This window comes from Fistularia commersonii, chromosome 3, assembly GCF_037954325.1.
Source record: "Fistularia commersonii isolate RoL2024-O1a breed Wild chromosome 3, RoL_Fcom_v1.0, whole genome shotgun sequence".
NCBI lineage: Eukaryota > Metazoa > Chordata > Actinopteri > Syngnathiformes > Fistulariidae > Fistularia > Fistularia commersonii.
The window spans coordinates 3,571,861-3,593,804 of record NC_141286.1 but is presented as its reverse complement, the minus strand read 5'-3'; the positions used below and the strand labels follow the sequence as shown (position 1 = coordinate 3,593,804).

The 21,944-nt window shown below is 37.9% G+C and overlaps 1 protein-coding gene across 1 annotated transcript; it reads left to right on the top strand.

The window, feature by feature from the left end:
* Positions 1-645: 645 nt before the first annotated feature.
* unc119a1 (unc-119 lipid binding chaperone a1) lies at positions 646-21,414 on the top strand. Its single transcript, XM_086141791.1, has 5 exons — positions 646-1,129; positions 16,305-16,418; positions 17,192-17,285; positions 19,778-19,950; positions 20,031-21,414. The coding sequence occupies exons 1-5, from the start codon at positions 1,009-1,011 to the stop codon at positions 20,141-20,143; spliced, it is 615 nt and encodes a 204-aa protein (XP_085997917.1). The 5' UTR covers positions 646-1,008; the 3' UTR covers positions 20,144-21,414.
* Positions 21,415-21,944: the final 530 nt, after the last annotated feature.

Below are 21,944 nucleotides of genomic sequence, written 5' to 3'. Positions count from 1 at the left end.
CTGACTATTAGTAGTAGAAGCAGTTATATTAGTAATAACAGTTTATCAATAATAATAATAATAATAAAATGGCTGATTATGTGATCTCAACTGTGCGTGCCCTACGACCCTGATTCCAGGATAGATGTCGGATAAATAAATGAATGCATGAATAACAAAATAAAATAACTACTACTACTAACAACAACAACAATAACAACAATATTATTATTATTATTATCAACACTAATAATAATAATAATAATAAAGGTTGCTGATTATGTGATCCTAACTGTGCGTGCCCTATGACCCTGATTCCAGGATAGATGTTGGATAAATAAATCAATGCATCAATAACGAAATAACACAACTACTGCTACTAACAACAACAACATCCATTATACTGTTATTAATAATAATTATAATACTAATAATAATAATAAAATACTACTAATAATAATAATTATGATGATAATAATAATAATAATAGTAATGAAAGGCTGACTCTGTGATCTCAATAATGAAAGAAAACAATAATATTTGTTGACGTCATCTCACCTGTGTGTGCTTGTGCATGCGTGCTTGCGTGTGCGCGCCTCCCCCCCCGGGAGGGGGGGGGGGGGGGGCTCGTCACGCATCCGACGCCCGATTTGAAGTTTTCCCTCCAGATGCGGGAGAGGGTGGAGAAGCGTGTGCGTGCGGTCGTGCACGCGTACGGGTGACGCGGGAGCGCCGTCTGTCAAGGCGCGGGAGCGCACGGTTTTAAAGCCGCAGGATTTGGATTAAATAAATTGCCAGGGAGCCCGATGAGCCTTGAGCGAGGGAGGAAGGGGAGGGAGGGAGGAGAGGAAGGGAGGAGAGGGAGAGAAGGGCTGATTTTTATCTTTTACCGGATCGAGGAGGGGAGGACGCGCAGGGGGAACGAGTTATTCTCGTGGCGGCGAGAGCCATCGGAGTGCCTCCCTTCGTTCCTCCGCCATACCAAAACAACAACATTTTTATTATTATTATTTTTTCTCCTTGCTGGACATGAAAGTGCAGCAGGGCTGCAACTCAGACATGGGCATCCCAGTTACCACCGAGGAAGAGCTGCGCAGAAATACCGCCATATCGCCCGAAGACGTGCTCGGGTTGCAGAAGATCACCAAGAGTAAGTGGGCGCCTCTTCCGCGCGTCGCTTCCGGGTTCAGGTGTCTGACGTGACCGTGGATACCTTGGACAGCGACACCGTTCCGGAGACCTCCGATTTGTCCCGGTGATCGATGCCTGTGATTAGATATCGATACTATATCAGCCTTGGATATCAGAGGGAGGAGGTGAACGGCGCCTTGTGTTGACGCACGTTTTCTTTCTGTCCTTTTTTTTTTAAAATATACATAAGCCGTCCTGGGATAAAAGCTCATTATTTTGTTTGTTAATGGGTTGTTTTTCTTTTTTGTCAAAATGGGAAAAAAGACAATAAAAAAGAAATAAAAACAACTCCGCCACCACCACCACACACCTGTGGCTGGGAAGTATTGGAAAAAAAAAAGAAAAACGATTCAAAAAAAACAAAACAAAACATGACCTAACATGTATTTTTTATCATCATAGAAAATAGTAAAACATAAAAAGAACATAACACTATTACACTGAAAGAATCATAAATTGTGAAAGAAATTAATAATAAATGAATGATTGGGGTTTAGACTTTTGGGAAAGAGAAACCTACAAATTCAAAAACAAAAATCTTTTTTCCCCCTTTTTTTAAGTTTGCCAATATTTGTGTTTTATGGGCCCAACTCTTGGAAAAGGTGAGTGAAAATGACTGAAATTTCAATCATTTTATTTGAAAAAGGGAGTTTTTTAAGATAATGTTAGAATGAACATTTCCTCAATTTTCAAAAAAAAATTGGGATATCTATGACTGTTTTCTGTTTTTGCAATTATTCTTTTTATTCCTGCAGATATGACCATGTCATACTTTATCCCGTCGTTGAATCACAGTATTTTTCACCTGCTGAAAGTTGGTCGTGAAAGCGACTCCATTGCAGTGCCGTCTACTCAGACTGGGATTAATGATGTAATGCGATTAAGAGTCTGCCTCTCGTGTCGAACAAGGATCATGAAAGTTCACAACCATGGAAATGCCTTATTCCCCAAACTGCTACGTGTGTTTTCCCTGCCTGCTGGCTGCGTCCCGGGTGAATTCAACCAACTGAGTGATACGAGTAACTATTTAGGGACCGGTGACGGCTTCCAATTTAATCTATAACAAAATAGAAATACTACTTTGGCGTGATGTGGCATTAGTTATTAACCCTGAGTCAATGTATCTTAATATTAACATTGAAAAATGTACTTTAGCACACAAATACTGTTATTTCAGTATCACTTTACATGGAGGAAAATTCACAAAATGTTCATGCAGGAGTTGTGATAGCACCATTTTGGTTTTAATTTTCCAAATCTAATTTCTTAATTTAAATCTTTTTCATAATACAAGTTCTTCCCCTATGGGGACGTTTCATATATGCGCTCACTTGGTTGCCGCACAGCGTGTGATAATGCTTAAATCAGTCATGATGGTGCAACGCGGCTTTCCGATGACATTTAATCTGGATTATGTCAGCAGGGCCGTAGTAACACGGCGTTTCACAGCGCGACGACATGATAGGCCGCAGGTAATTGGCGTCCCCGTGGTCGAGGCTCACGTTGAAGACACCGCTGCGGTGCAGCTGTTCATTTGCCAAACAGCTGCATGGCCGTGGCGGCCACTAAATATATCTAAATTGATAGTTTAAATGCCAATCTTTACCAACCGCTCAACACTGCTCTGCGATTAGCTTGAAATGTCAACAACTAGAATCAAAGTGCTGTTCTATGAGAAATTAACTGAGTGGGTGACAGTTGTCTCTTGTTTGGCCGCTTGTGTGGATTTAAATTTAGTTGGAGATTTGAAATAAAATACTTGAAAAGTGGGCATTTTATGGCCCGCAATTATATGAAGAAAAAATATATACATGCTGTTTTATTTCCGGCTGCTTCTTTTGCAAATTGTTAAGTCATATTAGTGCAGGATAGCTGAAATCTACTGTGCATGTCAACAAAGAAAAAGCATCCACCCCTAACTTTTTTTTTTTCCGTGCACGACTTCTTAATGCGCTGATGGTTTTTTGCAACTCAATCGCCATGGCGATGCCCCTTTCCTTACGCAGCCCAAGATGAGACGTCCGGCTTCACTAGTGTCCCCAGTAGTTGATGTTTCTGTGAGAAATTACAATAAATTACATTTCTTAAAATGTTTTCAAGTTTTTCAGAAAACACAAGAAACTGAGCCGAAACATTTTTTTTCCCAAAAATGACTTTGGGAATCATTTTAATCAGGTGACTATATTGAGAAAAACTGTTGATTCATTTTTTTCATTATCTGTTACTGCTTATTTTGAACTCAGATTTTCTGAAGCCTATCCCCCGCCGTCATTGGACGAGAGCCGGGGTTTGCCCAGTCACCGGCCAATCACAGGGCCACATTTAGAGACACGCAAACATTCACTCACTCATTCACATTTCTGGGCAATTAAGGGATGTTTCCAAACAAATTGGAAATAACACCAAAAATAATCAAGTAATGCCAGCTGGGATTAGCTCCAGCCCCCTCAATGCGCTTTATTTAGTGAAAATGAATAAAAGTCAATAGCAGTGGGAGGATTCATTCAATATTTTTTTAAAAACTAAGAAATGCCTTCAACTTTTTGGATATGTATAAAAAAATAAATAAGAAAAACACTTTTTTTTTTAATTACTGGAAAAAAATTACATTTCAGAGTGACATGAAAATTAATTGAAAATGACCTGAACATGAATAAAGGAAGTCACAGACAACAAGGTGAACACGAGTTCAGACTAAAAAGTGTTAAATTAGATAGAGATGATTGGAAATGAATTAACAAACAAATGGTTTGTTAGAATTAACAAACCATCTCTCGAGAGGTAGATTAGGAAGTTTTAGGAGGAATTGGAGATGAACTTCGGATTGTCTGTCATAACAGCTGGATTGCTGCTAAGTATTTCTTGCAAGATCTTTTCTGAAAAAAAAAAGCGTGCAAAAGGATTTACGTGTTGATAAGATAGAACTATAATGAACTCATACATAAACCCGAAAGTGGAGAACAACGTGTACGGAAAAGAAAACCCACAGAAGTAAAAGCGAGAATCTCAAAGTGATCGATTGCCAAATTATACCGTCCTGTTCCTCCCAGGCCCCCCTCCAACAGGTTATGTGGCTACCGGCTCATGGGTTTCGCATAATCTCGCTAACAGACAGAGAAACAGCACGTAACCTCCCTCCTGCAGGCATTAAACTTCGTGCGATGCCCAATTTAGGCTTTCGTTTTCTCTGCGGCGTGTGAAAATTGCTGTTCCGGGAGAGAAAATCAGCAAATATCTAACCTCCTAAAGTGTCTGCCACGATTCTTCATTTATTTCTTTCTTTTTGGCGGCTGGGTCTCGCTCCGGCCTGCCTCGGCATTTTTTCGCCGCCGATAAGCGAGACTCGGTTCTGCATTGTCACACAGGCAAAGAGGCGGAGGAAAAATAATCCTTGCAGAAAAAATCACCTCTAGGAAATGGAAAAATGGCACATTATGAGTTGACTATGCATGGGATGAATGATTGAGGAGACGTGGGCAGTCAAACCTTCCAAAATGTAGATAGAGATGTAATGAAGATTTGTCCCTTTCTGAGAGAAAACAGCAGTTATTTAATGGTGGCTGTTGGTTTTTCATTTCGCTTTGTATCGGTTACTCCTATTTTCCAGCACAGCACACATTTGCTATGGTAATCATCGGTCAAATGCACAATTCATGCTTTTTTTTTTTTTCCCTCCACTATTTTTCAAAATGCATTAAACCCATTTCGCCGCCATTTCTGATCATATTTGAAAATTACTTGAGCTTTTCTGGTAAAGAAATAACACAGGTAGCCTATAACTGCTTCATTATTATTATTGTTTATGGTTGAAATGCATTTAATTCCCTGCTTGGGTCCGCCGACTGAAATTGTGTTTCTGAGAAAGAAGCATCACCATTATAAAGCAGGTGTCCTAAAATGAAGAGACTTATAAAACATGCAGATAAAGATAATTGCGCACACGTCACTTGTGAAGTCAACTTAGAGTGAAAGTTTTAAATAAAAATTTCAATATCAACATATATTTTGTTTTCATTGTTCTTCCGAATTCAAATGTTTAAAAGACACCAACAAAAAAACATAATAAATACAATTTCATGCCCTCACATGACATTTGGTTTTGATCACCACAACACGAATTAAAAACTTGGAATTACTATGTAATTAAATGGCCATGCATTCATGATAGTAGAATAATGATAGATAGATAGATAGATAGATAGATAGATAGATAGATAGATAGATAGATAGATAGATAGATAGATGGATGGATGGATGGATGGATGGATGGATGGATGGATGGATGGATGGATGGATGGATGGATGGATGGATGGATGGATGGATAGATAGATAGATAGATAGATAGATAGATAGATAGATAGATAGATAGATAGATAGATAGATAGATAGATAGATAGATAGATAGATAGATAGATAGATAGATAGATAGAATGGGATGGATATAGTACATATGATATGATAAGTTACTAAGAATTATAGATGGATGGATGGATAGATTTAGGTTTATTTTTTTAAAAAAACAAGTTGTCTACTGGTTCTGCACCAGGAATTTAGACCGGGCCGAAGAAAGTGGGCTTCAGGGAAAGAGTTGACATATTTCTATGGCCATAAAAAGTTGAAAAGCGGGTCAGCATTGTGCCTTGGCCTTTTTTGTTGTTTTTTCTTCAGACCACTCCTTCGTGGAGCCCGCAGTGACAGGAAGTGTTTCAAGTTTGGGCGGAGTGTGTGAACACTCGTGTCCGTTCCGGCTTTTATGCTGATAAGGGTTTGAGGGAAAAAAAAAAAAAAAAAAAAAAAAAAACAGAGACTGAAAAGGGCTTCTGTTGAAATAAAAGACCAGCAAATTCGGAAACACCGGCAAGAAAAAGTTAAAAAAGAAAATGTCATCTTAATCATACTGAAAATAACAAACCACTGACTTATCAAGCGCCTCGATTAAGAATTTTTCCCAACTGATGGCTCTAATAAATGATTATTTTTTCCCATCCAGGTAAATATTGTGCGGTCTGGCCGAGAGAAATGTCACTTGAAAGGGCAGGATCTTTGACTTGAGCTGTACTTCCGTTTTCGGGCCCATTTGATCGATTCCTACCTCCATCGCTTCCTTCCTGATAGTCGAGTTTTTGTTTAGATCAGGTTAAAGGGTCAGAGTCTAGCCGGAGTCAGTTATTTCTGAAATTATTGTTTTTTTTGTTTTTTTTTTTTTTTTAAAGACCAGCCTGCTCAGTGTATGGCTTCTACATGGTGCTCGGCATATAAATAATCCATCTATCCCGACATTTCTAGAAGCATTTTACGCCGCCCGCGCTCACTTTCATCAAATCCATCAAGTATAATCAAATCCCCCCCCCTCGCCCTGCTCCCTGAGGTTGAAATTGGGCTTCTGATTGGAAAGCATTGCAAAGAGAATAAAGAAATAAGTCAGGAGGAGCCACTTGACTGAATATATATCGAGCTGGAACGACACTTATTTGTACGCGGCGTCCAAAGGAAGCTTCCATGGGGATTTCAACCCGCGGGATGTTTCGACAACAATGACGAGGAATAAGAAAAGTAAAATGGGTTGGAGTCTAAATATAACTATTGTATTGAATGTTTTTACATCTAGCTTTAATAACCCCGGCAATGGATTTTTCTTTCTTTTTAGTGCGTATTCTTATCAAGGAAGAGGAGGATAAACGGAGAGAGCAAGTCAGACAATCGATTAGTGACCGCGTGAGTTTTTTTTTTTTTTTTTTTGCAAAATATCGCGTTGCTTTCAGTAGTTTTCGATCAAACCCGGCACCGGCGGGTGTTCATCGATCAACCGGATTGTAAATGGTTTACGACGCCGCCTTAATTTCCTGTTTGCACCACGATATGACGACAAACAGAGATTTCTTTTTGTAACATACTTGTTTTACTTTATTTTTTTCCCCTTGAGGAAGGAATGTAATATTTCGAAAAGATAAATTGCAAGTTCACTGCTAACTTCCCTGAATCCTCACCACCGCCCTCATTGCTTGCCAAAGGTCATTGATGACAAAACTATTATGAAATAACCAAATAGAACAGTTATGAAAGCTTTTAAACTTAGTTTAATTAACTTTTTTTTTTTACAGCATATTAATTATGATGTATCACATCAACTTCTACCATGTACCTGTCAGCACTGCTCTTATTATTTGTATCTATCACTCTTACGTTCTAGAGTTTCTTAGCCAACGCTTTTATCGGATTTCATTACCCTGAACTTATCAAGTCTATCCAATGTATTTCCTATTTTGTAGGAGGATGTCGGTTTCACAACGCAGAACACAGAAATTTCAGCGTTCAAATGCGATTTTTAAATGCGATGTAGCTTCTTGGAAAGCTGCATAAACCGAAAATAACTCCTTTTACTCCTTATTATATCTTCTCTTCTCTTATTTTGTCCTATCTTATCTTATCTTATCTTATCTTATCTTATCTTATCTTATCTTATCTTATCTTATCTTATCTTATCTTATCTTATCTTATCTTATCTTATCTTATCTTATCTTGTCTTCTCTTATCTAATTTTGTCTTCTCTTATTTGATCTTATTTTGTCTTCTCATCTAATTTTGTCTTATCTTATTTTGCTCTTCTTTTGTATCTTATTCTCTTCATTTCAAAGAAGCGATCTTCATTTCAGTCTTGCCAGATTGTTACTGGACCAGGAAAATGATTCTACCATCTCTGGGCATGTAAATAATGACAAAATAATAAAGTAAGCGTGAACTCTCCACGGCAACGTGCCTTGATTTTGTATGCCATCTCATATTGTCAACAGTTTTGGATTGATCAGAGAGCGTAGAGTTAAAGAGAAAGAATAAGGCATGTGAAGTCAATCTCTGTGGCTGAAAGTCTGTAAATCCAGGCTAATCCCAGGGTTTAGGGAGCTATAAGTGGCGGCTCACTTGCTCTTTATGAATGCCACTTTGGTGTCAGATGGGATGAGGGTGTCTCAGGAATAAAATGCATCATAGGTCCGACCAAGTTTGGTGCTTGTTCTTTTTGGTGTATTGAAACCAAAACACAAACGTGAGATGATTGGGTATCGGATATATTTGAGAAATCAAGTGCTAGCTATGTGGGAATTAGCTTTAAAAAGTTCATCCTGGTGCAAGTATATATAAACAGGTATGTAAGTTTGTCAGAGACCTTGCCAAAAAGGGTATGTCATCATCAACATATGCTATTTAAACCCAGAAGGTGTTCCTCCTCTTGTACGTTAAGGTTATTAAATTGGACAAAAAAAACAAAAAACAATGCACCTCAGACTTTATTTTCTTCTCCTGATGTCTGAACCACAAATAACCTCTTTGGATTTGGGGCAACTTGCCGTTTCGACGCATTCAGTCGGATGATGAAGCTAGAATTCCCTTTTTGGTGAAATCAAGTGGTGCACATGTTTGTTAGCGTATACTTGTACTGCTTTTACATTTTTGGCCTTCCTGGGATAATTTTTCTAGCTTCCTAGTTTTGGAGTGAAGGCATCCTGGTAAATTGCAGGGATTTTTTTTTTTTTTGGCAGCTCTCAGGACCACTCTGAGAGCTGAGACTTAGCTGCAAAACAAATGTCACGATGTCCTTTCCAGGATACCGATGGCAGCCTCTCCGCACCAGCTGTGAAGCACTTTACCGACTTTCTCTGATGACATACAATATCATCTTCTGTGGTGTCAAGAGCATCGCAATGCTAGTGGCCCATTGAGGGACGGCATCTCTCGCATTTGTTGCGAAATCAGTATTTCCAGTCACGTATTGAGATTGCACAGCTTTCAGACACTCATAGTTTTTTGCACATAAACAGAAGTGACATTAAGAGACTGCCTTAGAGATAAACAAATGATTGGTTAATGTTTTAAAACCTTGATGTCCTACCAAGCCCCAAGTGTGTATCCAACTGCCGTTCAGCCAATCAGTGTCTAAAGAAGGATTCCTGTCACCTATGGTTTCACGTGACAACAGAGAAGAACATCGTCTCCCTTTGTGATCAGAAGAGCAAATAACAACAGCAAAGGCTATTCATATTCAAAAGATATTTCCCATCTTTCTCTTGAGTTATTGGAGCCTCTGATTGTTCAGTTAGCTTCGACTCATCCTCCTTCCCAGATGGTTCTTTCACACAGAGCCATCTGGCACGACAAATTAGAAGTTGTACTGTGAAGCTAAAGGGGACAGCCAGATAGCGTAGCACAAATTGGAAACAAGGAAATGCCTTAGCTTGCTTTAAATGATGGTGCGGGTATCCACCAACAGGCTCAACAACAAGATCCAAGCATTATATTCAGGTCTGTTGGTCTATAAATACTGAAATTAAAAAAAAAAAATTAAAAAGTCAAGCTAACTTGCCCTTTGTATACAGTAGCCAATATTTACCACAGATAGGAGCAAGAGTTGTATGCTTGCAATGTTACTTTTTTGTGTTAAAGGAAAAAAACACGTTTGTTATTATTATCAATATGTTATTAATTTTATTGTAATCTAAATGAGAAAGAAACATCCTTTTGGAAAAAAAAGTAAAGAATGTACGACAGAATGATGACCCATGGTAGTTAGTTGACTTGTAATGGACCAGTGCCACTAAAGTGTATCTTTGTGTTTTTACTCATCTTTTAAGGCGAATAAACCTTCCTGTAGATGTTAATCTATCAAGGAGGCACTGCACGATTTATGCTTTTGAAAGCGCCTCAGCAGCATTTCTTGCGGCCTCGGCTCCTTATTCACTCGCCAATTTCCATTTTAACCTGCCCGCTTGGAATAAAAGGCCATGATTGGGTTTTCATGAGACAAGCGTTGAGGGGGTAAGGACCGATCTGCAAACCAAAACTTGAGCTGGACAGATTCATGTGTTTACCCCAATTTATCTAATGGGGGAAATGTGAGGTGACGTGAGGTGTGTTGCATTACAATATATGAAAATATATGTTATCATACCATACCATACCAAGCCATACTAAACCAAAAGATAAATTTCCTTTATATTCCTTTAGAAATTCAATGTTAACAGCAGCAAGAACAGTAACGATAGCGCAAGTAAGAGTTATATCAGGAAATAGGCACTCCAAATCACTGTTATTCATGTGTTGTGACTCATTCATTCACCACAATGTGAAATGATGATACTAACCTACGACATAGTCAATTTTAAAACAAAATAGGTGCAGCCACCGTTGGGTCATTGGTCGGCACCAATACAATCGCCTCTCTTTAGCTGTACCTGCCCCAGTTATTTATTGAGACCAAAGCTTGAGTTCCTACTGATTGATAAAAAGAAACACATCTGTTACCCAAAAATATTGAGCTGGTATTTTATTTATAAGTGTCAGCAAAAGGATTTCGCTAAATGTTGCTACTATAGCACTTCTATTCTGCATCGCAGTGTTGAAGCTGTAGATTCGGAAGAAATGTATTTCCAGTGCTCTTACAGTTTATCAATGGGGCTGAATTCTTTAGATTACCCAGTCTTGAAAACTGAAAAAAAAAGTGTTTTTATTATACATTTTCATTCAACATCTTTTGTCTTACATTTGGCTGGTCAAAAAGACTGCGACAAACTGCACCTAACAATTGAAGATGTTTTTTTTTTTCTTAACAATTCTAGTCCTCTATCTCTTAACATCTCCTGTGATTTCCTCTCCATCTCAACTCACATGAGGATTACTCTATATATTTTTTTTATCTTCCTTTCCGCTCCAGGTCACAATTCATTTCACGTCGCCTCATGGCAAAGCATTTGAAATCCCAATTTTTTTGATTTTTTTTTTTTTTCATCCTTATTGCCGCTCCTGCAAATCTCCAGGAAGCAAAGGAGTCGGCGATCATCAGTGGAACCGCTCCGTGTGCGGTTTCCCCTGCCGCCGAAATCAAACGGCTTGCTGCAGAGTTTGGAACGAGCACCGACTTTCGCGAGACCGGAGGAGTGACATGGCTGTGTGTGAATTCTTGCGAGGAACCGGGGCGAGAGTGACATTACCGCCTGCGCTATCAGATGAAACGTTCCATCTGTCTGCCCACGAAGAGACGGGGCCTCGGGAGCGTTGATGAACTTTGCCAGAGGCTTTTCCGTACGCGGTTCAACCCTTTATCGAAAATGCTCAAATTTAAGATATTATTCAAAATCTTTCTGGGTCGACAGAAAAAGAAAATGTGCGTGGACTCATATGTCTATATGTAAGAATAAGAATAAGAATAAGAACAACTTTATTAATCCCGAAGGAAATTGCTGTGCCAGAGTTACAGAAAATATAACAGTAATAAATAATAAACGAAAAGGCAGAATTAGAAATAAAAATAAACTATAAACTATAAAGTGTCTCAGTGAAACTATAAAGTGTCTTAGTAAACAGTACATACATATTTCTTTGAATATATAGATATTATATAGATACACCAAAAAGTAATCCACCAAAAAGCACACCGTAGCAAATTCATTAACATATCCATAAACACATATAGATACATATATACATACATTTATGAATGCAAATAATCACAACAATAAATAGACATACAGGCAAATAAATACATGAATACATACATACATGCATACACATACAAGGATATATACATACAAGTGTGTGCATGTGGGTATATATTTATATGCATACACACACACACACATATATATAAGTATATATATATATATATGTGTGTGTGTGTGTGTGTGTATAAGTATATATATATATAAGTATATATATATATGTGTGTGTGTGTGTGTGTATACATATAAGTGTATGCATATATATATATATATATATATATATATATATATATATATATATACACTTTTATATACTGCTCAAATGAAATAATGGGAACACTTAAACAACACTATGTAACTCCAAGTCAATCATACTTGTGCGTAATCAAACTGTCCACTTAGGAAGCAACACTGATTAATTTTTACTTGTTTTTAAGGACTTTACATCAACGTTTGATCAGCTTGGAGTGTGTTTTAACACTTTCATTTTTAGTGTGACTCCAAATCCAGACTTCCATGGGTTCATACATTTGATTTCCATTGTTTGATTTTGTCGTCAGATCATTCAACAATGTAAAATATATATATGTATATGATAAGAGAAGGGCATCATTTTATATATGATGCCTTTCTCCTCTTTTCATTCATAATGATTCATAATGAAAGCCTTTGGTGAAGAAGTTGATTATCACCACACCAACTGTTGGTTGAAGATGATGCCATTTCAGGATGTCAAAGATCTCAATGCGTGCAGTGGTATATAACTTATAACATTTTAAGAATATATCATCTTCATCTAGACTGTGATAGATGGCAGCAATTTATTAAAAAAATCATTTTAGCCATTCTTTAGATCAACAACAATGAAATCATACTAGTTAATCAACATGTTCTTTTTATTTCTTACTTCCAATTTAGAGGTTTGAGGGATCACTTTTAGTCCTTGTTAAAACAGGAATGCCAATGGCAATGATTTTTCTTCCTCTTAACTTTATAAAAGTATAGGTTTATATGGCAAATTGCAAGAAATTCATTGGTAAAGGACATTGTATAGTTTATCAACAGTCTTCTAAAAGGATGACGTTCATTGATGCTTATTTAATAAATCCAAATACCTGCAATATCAAATTATTAGCCCTTTTGGCCTCATTTCGGTGCAATACACGGTGAATTACAGATTAGTCACATGTAATCACATGGAAACCGACTTCAAACTGAGAGCCTTTGTGAGTCTTAACTGGAAAAAAAGAAAAGGGGATCATTATGTATATCTGTCTAAATAATAATCTGGAACATTCGTGGGTTCCACAACAGCAGTTTTGTTGTCGAAGTAGCTTCCGATCTGAGGTCGGGGACCGATTTCCCGTTCAGACGGGGAATGTTTTCAAATGCCGATAGAACTAGAGGGACAAAAAAAAAATAAAAAATAAAAAAAGTCGTGCTCGGCTCCCCACAGGGCCGCCCTCGGAGGAAGCCATCTGAATAACCCCACTCACACTCTCCTCCCTTCAACCTGTGCACGTGGTGCGTTGCTAAGGATTCCACCTGGAAGCTTAAGTTGTAATCTGGAAGGATCTGTAATTGTTATTGGCTAGAGCAACTCTTTAAAACCGTCGAAAGCGCTGACCAACACATCTATGATCTTATGTCTCTACTTTCTTTGTTCGAAAAGACGTATACATGGATTCTATCATATTTAAAAAATTTGTGGTAAAATGTTTATATAACAGTTGTGATGTTTATAGATATAGATATTGACATGTGGCACTTAAGAGGTGCTGATGAAATGTATGACTAAGTAAATGAGATGCATTAAAACTGAATTTATTATACCGGATTATAAAGAAAGAGTGTACGTGGAGGATAATCTATTCTGAGGGTCAAGATTTGGATCATATAGAATTTAAATAAATCTGACCAAAGGGTTATGCAGCATTTTAATTGAAAAAAAAAACAGGTTGGTCTTCATTATTTTATTTTTATTGACAGTTCTGGACATTCTATACGACTATCATTGGCATGTGTGTATATATGTGTGTGCCATCTTGATTCAAACTGTTAGCATGACATGGGCGTCACATAAAATAGCCGCATTTTGCTCCACCTGAGCAGGCAAAGTATAAAAATGCAAGTTGATGGAAGTTTTGTGTCAGTTTAAAAAAAAAAAAAAAAAAATCACTACCTTGAATTTAAAGTGCTTTTAAACATTTGGCTCTGCTATTCTTCCCCCAAGTAATGTGCTTTAAAGACGTTTTGCTGTTTTTGCTCCTCCGCACCTATGCTTTTGTCAAAAAAAGCAAAAAAAAAAAAACCATCTCCAGACCAAAAGTAATATCCCCCAAGCGGACACGGTGACATCAAATGAAGAAGGCGCGTACGGAGCCAATCGAGCTGCTGCCCTCTAACCCTCTTACTCTGTTTTGGAAAAGCAATATAAAGAGTCATTTTGAGCCGGAGCAGCTTTAAATGGAAATCTCCGGGCCGGTCTTAGCAAAGCATGTGATGTTTGGCCTGGAAGCATTTCACTCGCCGCTACGCTTCGCTCGCACAAAGACGAGCTGACGCGTGTGGCGACGAGACGCGATGCAAGCGGCCATTTATAGATGGCGGTCCACGCGGACGTACGGCGCACAAACTTGCGCGCCTGCTTCAAGTTTAGGAACACCGGCTCACAGATTTATGACCACAAATCTCCCGGTAATCTGATTCCCATTCAGTTATTTAGCAGGAGATTATTATTCCCGAACATGGGGCTCACACAAGTTCACTTTAGTGGTATTATTAGTTTGTACGTGCATATTTGCATTGTTTTCACTTCTTTTTTTGCCAGAAAAAAAAAAAATGGCGTCGCACGTAGGCTAGCGTGCCACTCGGTGACCTTTGCAATGCAGACGTGGGTCACGTGAAGTATTATTCAGACTTTACATCCACCTATCTTATCAAAAACACGGTGTTGTTGGAAACAATTACAACATTTTAAAATATGAATGCATAAATCCTGCAAGACTGAATTGACTAAAACCCATCATTGGATTTGATTGTAGTCAAATCCAATCCAATTAGAATAAGTCAATGTTTAGAAAATAAATTGTTGTTTATTCTTATTGTTTATTATATTTATTTATTTACAGGATTTAGCTTTGTCTGCTAAGTGGGGTATCTCTGGCATCAAAATATAAATGTGTAGAACCTCGCGTTAAAGCCAGCCGTTTGATTGACGTCGTCCACTCAAATTGCGTTGCCTCATATTCACTTTGCATCTTTCTTTCTTCACTCGTCCAACTCTTCACCTTCTTTATTCCCCTTTCGATTGATTTTCGAAGGGTAAATTAAAGGAAAACTACATGACTGATCGTCCAGGATGGGAAGGAGTGAAACTAGCATGTGTCAGATATGTCAAATAAATACACTATTCCATGTTGTCAAAACAATTGTAATTTCACATGCAAAAAAAAATGAACCTTATAACAACAGCATAATGATGTTATAATCATTTGAGTAAAGACATGTTACTGCAGTTCAGTAGATTTCCCTACAACAGTAAACACAATTATAAACATCACTTAAATTGTTTGTTGATAGTGATACACTGAAGATGATTTCAGAAAATTCACGCATTTAATGTTTTTGTTTGGATATTTGCATCAGCTCCATCAAGTTGAGAGTGTCGTAATCTTCCGGCTTCTGTCAATCACATCAGCAGCGACACATGGTATGCGACAAATCAATAACCCCCATTAAAATTGCCTGTTCGGGGTACAGACTTTTGATTGATGAGGACGTGAAAAAAAGGTCAGCTATTTTCAAACTGAATATATTAATTCAAACAAAACTTTTTGGAAAAAAAAGCACAGAGTTCGCCGTTATGCCGTCAATCACCGGCACTAAATACGGACACTTTCAGCCGGGTGTTAAGTGTTCTGCACTTTATGAAAAGGTCTAAAAATAAATTCAAGCAGGTGGCTAAAGCCTTGTGGGCCATCTGCTCCCTAACCCTTCAAATAGTAGAGCATGCAACTCTTAAATTGTGTGCATGTGTGTGCGAGCGTGCGTGTGCATGCACGTCTTCATCCAGTGCAGGAATAAATGCGATGCTTTTATTCGTAAATCTTGCTGAATCTATTTTAACCGCATTTTTCAGTGTGTGTCACATGAATTTATCAATGAGTATGATCCCTTATGCAACATAGACTACCAATAATAACTGCTTGTGTGTGTGTGTGTGTGTGTGTGTGTGTGTGTGTGTGTGTGTGTGTGTGTGTGTGTGTCTTCCAACTGGTGAGTCCATGTGATGGTAAAACACAGTAAGCCTCTTAGATCTAATCCTTCCATGCAGGGTAGGAAGTGTCTCACACATACTTAGACTAACACACACACACACACACACACACACATACGACGAGCCTACCGAGTGTACTTTGTCTATTACTAGCCTCAGCACATTTATTTCCCTGCCGTTTTTATCATTTCTGCCACACGTTGTTGTCCCGTAACTGAATAAGAAGGCCGTATAAATTGTTTAATCTCTTGGCACAAGACTTACTTTAAGGGCTGAAGAAAAAAAAAAAAGTCACATTAGAAAGTGGGAACTGTCTGATTTCTTTTTTTTTTTTTTGTTTGTTTGTTTTTCCACTTCTCTTGATCAGATTACCTTTGCTCTCCGGAAGAAAACATCCACATGATCGACTTCACCAGATTCAAAATCCGAGACATGGAAACGGGGACGGTCCTGTTTGAGATCACCAAACCTCCAGCGCCAGGTGGGATTCAAAACGGAAACCAGAGGAAAAAAAAAACAACGGAAAGAAGGAATATCCGTTGTACTTTTATAATAATTCAAAAGCAATCAATAGCATTGATACACATTAAAAAGTTTAAAAAAAATGAAGTCTGCACAATGGGTTTGTAACTATTTTTCCATTGGTAATAAATCATTTATTTATCTAATTTAAGTGTTTATCAAGCCGTTTTTTTTTTTCTATTTTTACTCATATGTTTTTGAAGGCTATCCTTCCTTCCCCATCATAGTCGTACTGTGAGAACAATTTTTTTCATAATTTGCATGTTTAGTTGATCCTGAATGGTTTGTTTTTTTAACTATATTAAAAAGCATTTATCTTGGAATATTTAGTATAGTTTTTTAAAACCAGTTGCCCTCATAAGGCCCTCTCCATCCCCCAAACTTGCCACCGCAGTAACATATGGTCCAATGGCATTCAATTGGAGGATATGGATATATGATCAATTCCCAATGTCCCTCTACCCAAACCATAATAAATGTATAACTCATTAATACACAACTAAAAAAGGAAGTCAATAAATCACTTACACTTTGAAAATAATTACGTTTTGAAATGGCAAATCTAGTATATTAAGTTGTCATTCAATAATGACTGCTTGTCGTGTATAAATAATCATGTATATTGCATATATAACCGTATACCGGTTAAAGTACTGTTTTTAATGTATAATGTATTTGGTGTTTCCTTTTCTTAGAATTTTATTTTGATCTTTTTTAATCTCATTTCTCCAGCCGGAAGCAAAAAGCAGTGCGACCCCAATGCAGGGCGTTTCGTGAGATACCAGTTCACCCCCGCCTTCTTGCAGCTGCGTCAGGTCGGAGCGACGTAAGTCGGCATTAGGCTTATTTTTCATTTCTTTTAATTCACCGCTCCTGGGCGTGGAGTTACAGGTGAGAAGCGATTAAAAAAGAGATCCGAGGCCCTGCCACTCGAGACGGAAACCCTGTTGCCGGAAGTGTGTGTGTGGGCTCAGCGGTGGAACAACAGGCTGGTGATGACTAATGTGAACTTAGAGCAGTCTCAACAACCGCTGAGTCAGATACCGCATAACTGTCGCTGCTCCTGAGTGCTGTGCATCAGACTCCTACTCCGACTGACTCACTGGTCAGAGCAGGAATAGAGAGTGGGTATTTTGTCAGAGAAGACATGAACTCATCTTAAGAGGAAACCGGAAGGAAATGCAGGTCATATTTATGACAGTAAGGGTCATTATTTTAGTTTTAAGATATCATGCCGCTGTTATGGTTTAATCAGGTGAAGGTTCAGCTCCCCTGCTTTGACCTAATAAGACAATTGGTTTAAATTTGGCATGTAATAAATTATATTCATTAACTTATCATCTCTACTGTCGATCTTGCACTCCAGGTGTCAGGATGTGCTAGGAGCCTATCTCAGCTGACATTGGTCGAGGAGCGGGTCACACCCTGGTCGCCGGCCAATCACAGGGCTACATATAGAGACAAACAACCATTCACAGTTTAGGGCAGTTTAGGGTCTCCAGTGAATCCAGTGCATGTTTTTGGAGGAAACCCATGCAGACACAGGGAAAACATGCAAATAACAATAACAATAACAATAACAATAACAATAACAATAACAATAACAATAACAATAACAATAACAATATTAATAATAACCATAATATAATTGTCATTGTTATTATTAGTACTGTAATTATATAACAATAGTAATAATAATGTGAATAATACTACTACTAATAATAATAAAATGTATTATTATCATTATTATTATAAATCTGGTATGCTCCGGCTATCATGTAATGTCATCAGAGATTGGCTTCATCCCCTCTGCAACCTGGATAAAAAGGACAAGACGTCGAATGAATATAGATGTCGAATGAATGAATGAATGATCCCCTGTCAGAATCTCATCAAGGAAAATGTCAATACATACATGGCAACAAAAGAATCCAGATTAAAAAGAAATAATCTGTGTTTATGAGAGTAATACAAAAGCTTTCAAATCAAGTAAAAGTTGGCAAAAGTTGCCAAACCTCTGAATCCAATAGTCTGAGACAGGCACAGGACTGGTGTTTTGACAGATTTCATCTTTCACACGGGTATCAATATCAGCGTATGCTGACGATATGATAACTTTACAAATCAATATTCTATCGGTGAAAAAAAGATCTCATTACTTTATCAATGTTGCATTGTTCGTTACGACCTTGAGATTGGAATGTCCAATGTCAACAACTGAATTAAGATATTGACGATGAGTGTCTTACTGTCTATTAGACCGAATTATTTCCAATATTTAATGAATACATGGTGAACATTTTTTGCATGATTTGGACTATTTTAAAGGTCACTCTCCTCCTCTTCTTGTCCTTTCTACTCCTTCCTTCGGGGCTCAAAAACATCTTCCGTGCCGTCCCTCTGATCCCCAAAGGGAACCTCAACATCTTCATCTCTGCCACCGATCCCTCCGATTCTTGCTTTTTCTTCAATGCAGCGGTCTCGAAAAACATACAGCATCGCTTGTCTCGCCGCCGTCTTCTACACCTTTCCTTTCATTCTTGCTGATCTATCTTTTTTTAATATTTATTAATAGTTAAGCACTTGTTTTTACGACTTACACAAGTGATATCTGTAATAGTGAGTTACGACCGATCACACGGAGAGGTGATGAAAAACGTTAGGAAATACTGCAAGCCGGGAGTTACAAATACAGTGATCCCTCGCTATAACGCGGTTTACTTTTCACGGTTTCCCTACTTCACGGATTTACATCGTGCATTGTGTTCTGCATTCTGATTGGCTAAAAAGTCACTCCGCTTCTTCTCTGCCTGTGCGTCAATAACGTTGCAGTTTAATATGCACACGTATGTAAAACAGCTTGCCAAATTTACATGACGTACGTGCAAATTCTCTTGCAATTTCGAGTTTCTCTAAAACCCATAACGTTGACAAAACGCTCTGGACCGACAAAAGGGCCCAAAAGGCAGCGGAGGATGCTATCTATCGCAGATAAAGTTAAACTTCTGGACATGCTAAGGGAAGGTAAAAGCTATGCGGCTGTAGGTCGGCATTACGGAATTAATGAATCTTCCGTTCGTTCCATAAAGAAGGAAGAAAAAAACATAAGGACGACAGCAGCGATGTATAATAGAGTATTTAATTGTATAATAATTGTAAAAAAAAAAAAAAAGGTTTCTACTTCACGGATTTTGTCTATCACGGGTTCTATTTGGAACGTAACCCCCGCCAAAAACAAGGCTATACTGTACCGGAAAATATGGTACGATTTGACCTTGCAGTTGACAGTTCTTAATTTTCGGTTTCTTACATGTCCAGCGTGGAGTTCACCGTCGGCGACACGCCTATCAACAACTTCCGCATGATCGAGCGACACTACTTCCGCGACCAGCTGCTCAAGAGCTTCGACTTCGAGTTCGGTTTCTGCATGCCGAGGAGCAAGAACACGTGCGAGCACATCTACGAGTTCCCGGCGTTGTCCGAGGAAATGAGTGAGTTCCCCTGACGTACGACGATCGCAAAAAGAACCCGAGCTTGTTTGCAGTTTCGTTAATTCCCTCTCCTCTCGCAGTGCGTGACATGATTCTGCATCCTTACGAGACGCAGTCCGACAGTTTCTACTTCGTGGACAACAAGCTGGTGATGCACAACAAGGCAGATTATTCCTACAGCGGCGGGCCATAGAGGGAGAGACAGAGAGAGAGAGAGAGATCCTCCTACTTGACATTTTTCCACGCTCCAATTACACTTCAGGAAAAAAAAAAACAAACGAACTGACGGACAAACCGCTGACATTAAACAGTCTTGTCCCATTTTTGTTAGTTCGCTTGTATCTCCAGTCAGACAGATTCCTCCCCTTCCCTTCGCCTCGACGACTTTGCAGGAACACCGAATTCTATCAGTGTGCGCATGCATGTGTGTGTAAGTGTGAGCGTCCGCGTGCGTGTGTGTGTGTGTGTGTGTGTGTGTGTGGGCGCAGCAAGCACATGCGTTGTCTGTTCATGCTACTGAATTAAGCGGGTCCCATTAGTCTTGTTAGACAGGCATTGAGATTCATGTGCATCGTGTGTGTTTTAATAGCGTCTATTATCATTGAGTGGAAAAAAAAGAATATGTTTGTCTTTATTAAATATCTGCAAGGGCAGGAACCAGCCACGAGACAAAGAGAAAAAAATAACTAAAAACTCATAAAACTCATCCAGATATATATTTATATACTTTGTATAGGATGTATATCATCATATTTCTTACTACTGAAGTTTCTTATCGATTACAGTTTCTAGTTCACTGTTATTAATCTGTTATATATGGAAGAGGATGAGGAGCAAATGTGAATAATTGATTTCAAACTAAATGAAAAAGACTGAGGCTTTATTTTTTTCTTTACAGGAAAACTTTCATCTTAACATTTTTAAAGTCTGACATCAATCCTGTATCAGTAAATTTTTTTTTCTCTCTCGCAATTAAAGCGTGATCTCTGAATTCTGAGTTTAAAGTTATAATTGTCTTTACCTTTTAATCAGATTAAGGTTTAAAAAAAGGACATAATTCTAAAGTATATATCCATAGGGCTCTAATTTTTTTCATAAATATTTAAAATTTTTTCAATCTAATTTATTTACAAACTTTATTTTCTCAAACGTTTTCTCTCACATGGCCCCCAATCCGTTTATTGACATAACTGTCATTCAGGTTGAGCTCAAGTGAAGGAGTAAAAGCTATTGGTGTGAAATATGTCATTTAATTTTATGTTCTCATGTTCATAGTAATAACAAAGTCGAGAGTAATTTCTAAACGAAAATAGCGTCCAGATGATACATAGACATCTGATACAAATTTTGATATCCAGTACATACTCTGTAGTACTGCATCCTGTGAATATCCAAGATAAATGTTGTGCGTATGAAATAAAAACATATACAAAAAAAAGAAAGAAAAAGAAAGAAAGAAAGAAAGAAAATCCATGACTGCAATAAAATGGGATTTTGCCTGAAGTTTCGGAAGATCCTTCGTTCTTCTTAAAGGAATATAAATAAAAAAAAATGAAAGACCTTAGATCACTATCATAGCTGGCAATGTGGTGTAAAATGATGAAACCAGATTCATGCACACACATTCACACATACAGTCACACACACACACACACACACACACACACACGCACACACACACAGACTAAAACTGTATGTTTGTTTGTATATATATAAATATATATATATCTTTATCAAGAATTATTAGCAACTGGTGGCAGGTCAATAGTCGCCTTAAAATGAATTTCATCATTTAGAGATTAATTCCAATTAAGTTTTTTTTAATGTACAACTTCTTTTACATAAAAAAGTGGGTGTTTACATTACATAGATAAAATATGTACTTTCATTATACCCAAAAAAATTTCACAACTCTTACAGTAGTTGGGAAGGTTTAAGTAGTTTGTTAAAGGATATCTGCTGCCATCTTGGGTTACAAATACCTTCCTACACTG

Bases quoted from the DNA above. Each gene is read 5' to 3' on its own strand.
- unc119a1 (XM_086141791.1), top strand. From the start codon at position 1,009: ATGAAAGTGCAGCAGGGCTGCAACTCAGACATGGGCATCCCAGTTACC. The intron at 16,419-17,191 runs GTGGGATTCAAA...TCATTTCTCCAG, and splicing joins CACCAAACCTCCAGCGCCAG to CCGGAAGCAAAAAGCAGTGC. The intron at 17,286-19,777 runs GTAAGTCGGCAT...TTACATGTCCAG, and splicing joins CTGCGTCAGGTCGGAGCGAC to CGTGGAGTTCACCGTCGGCG.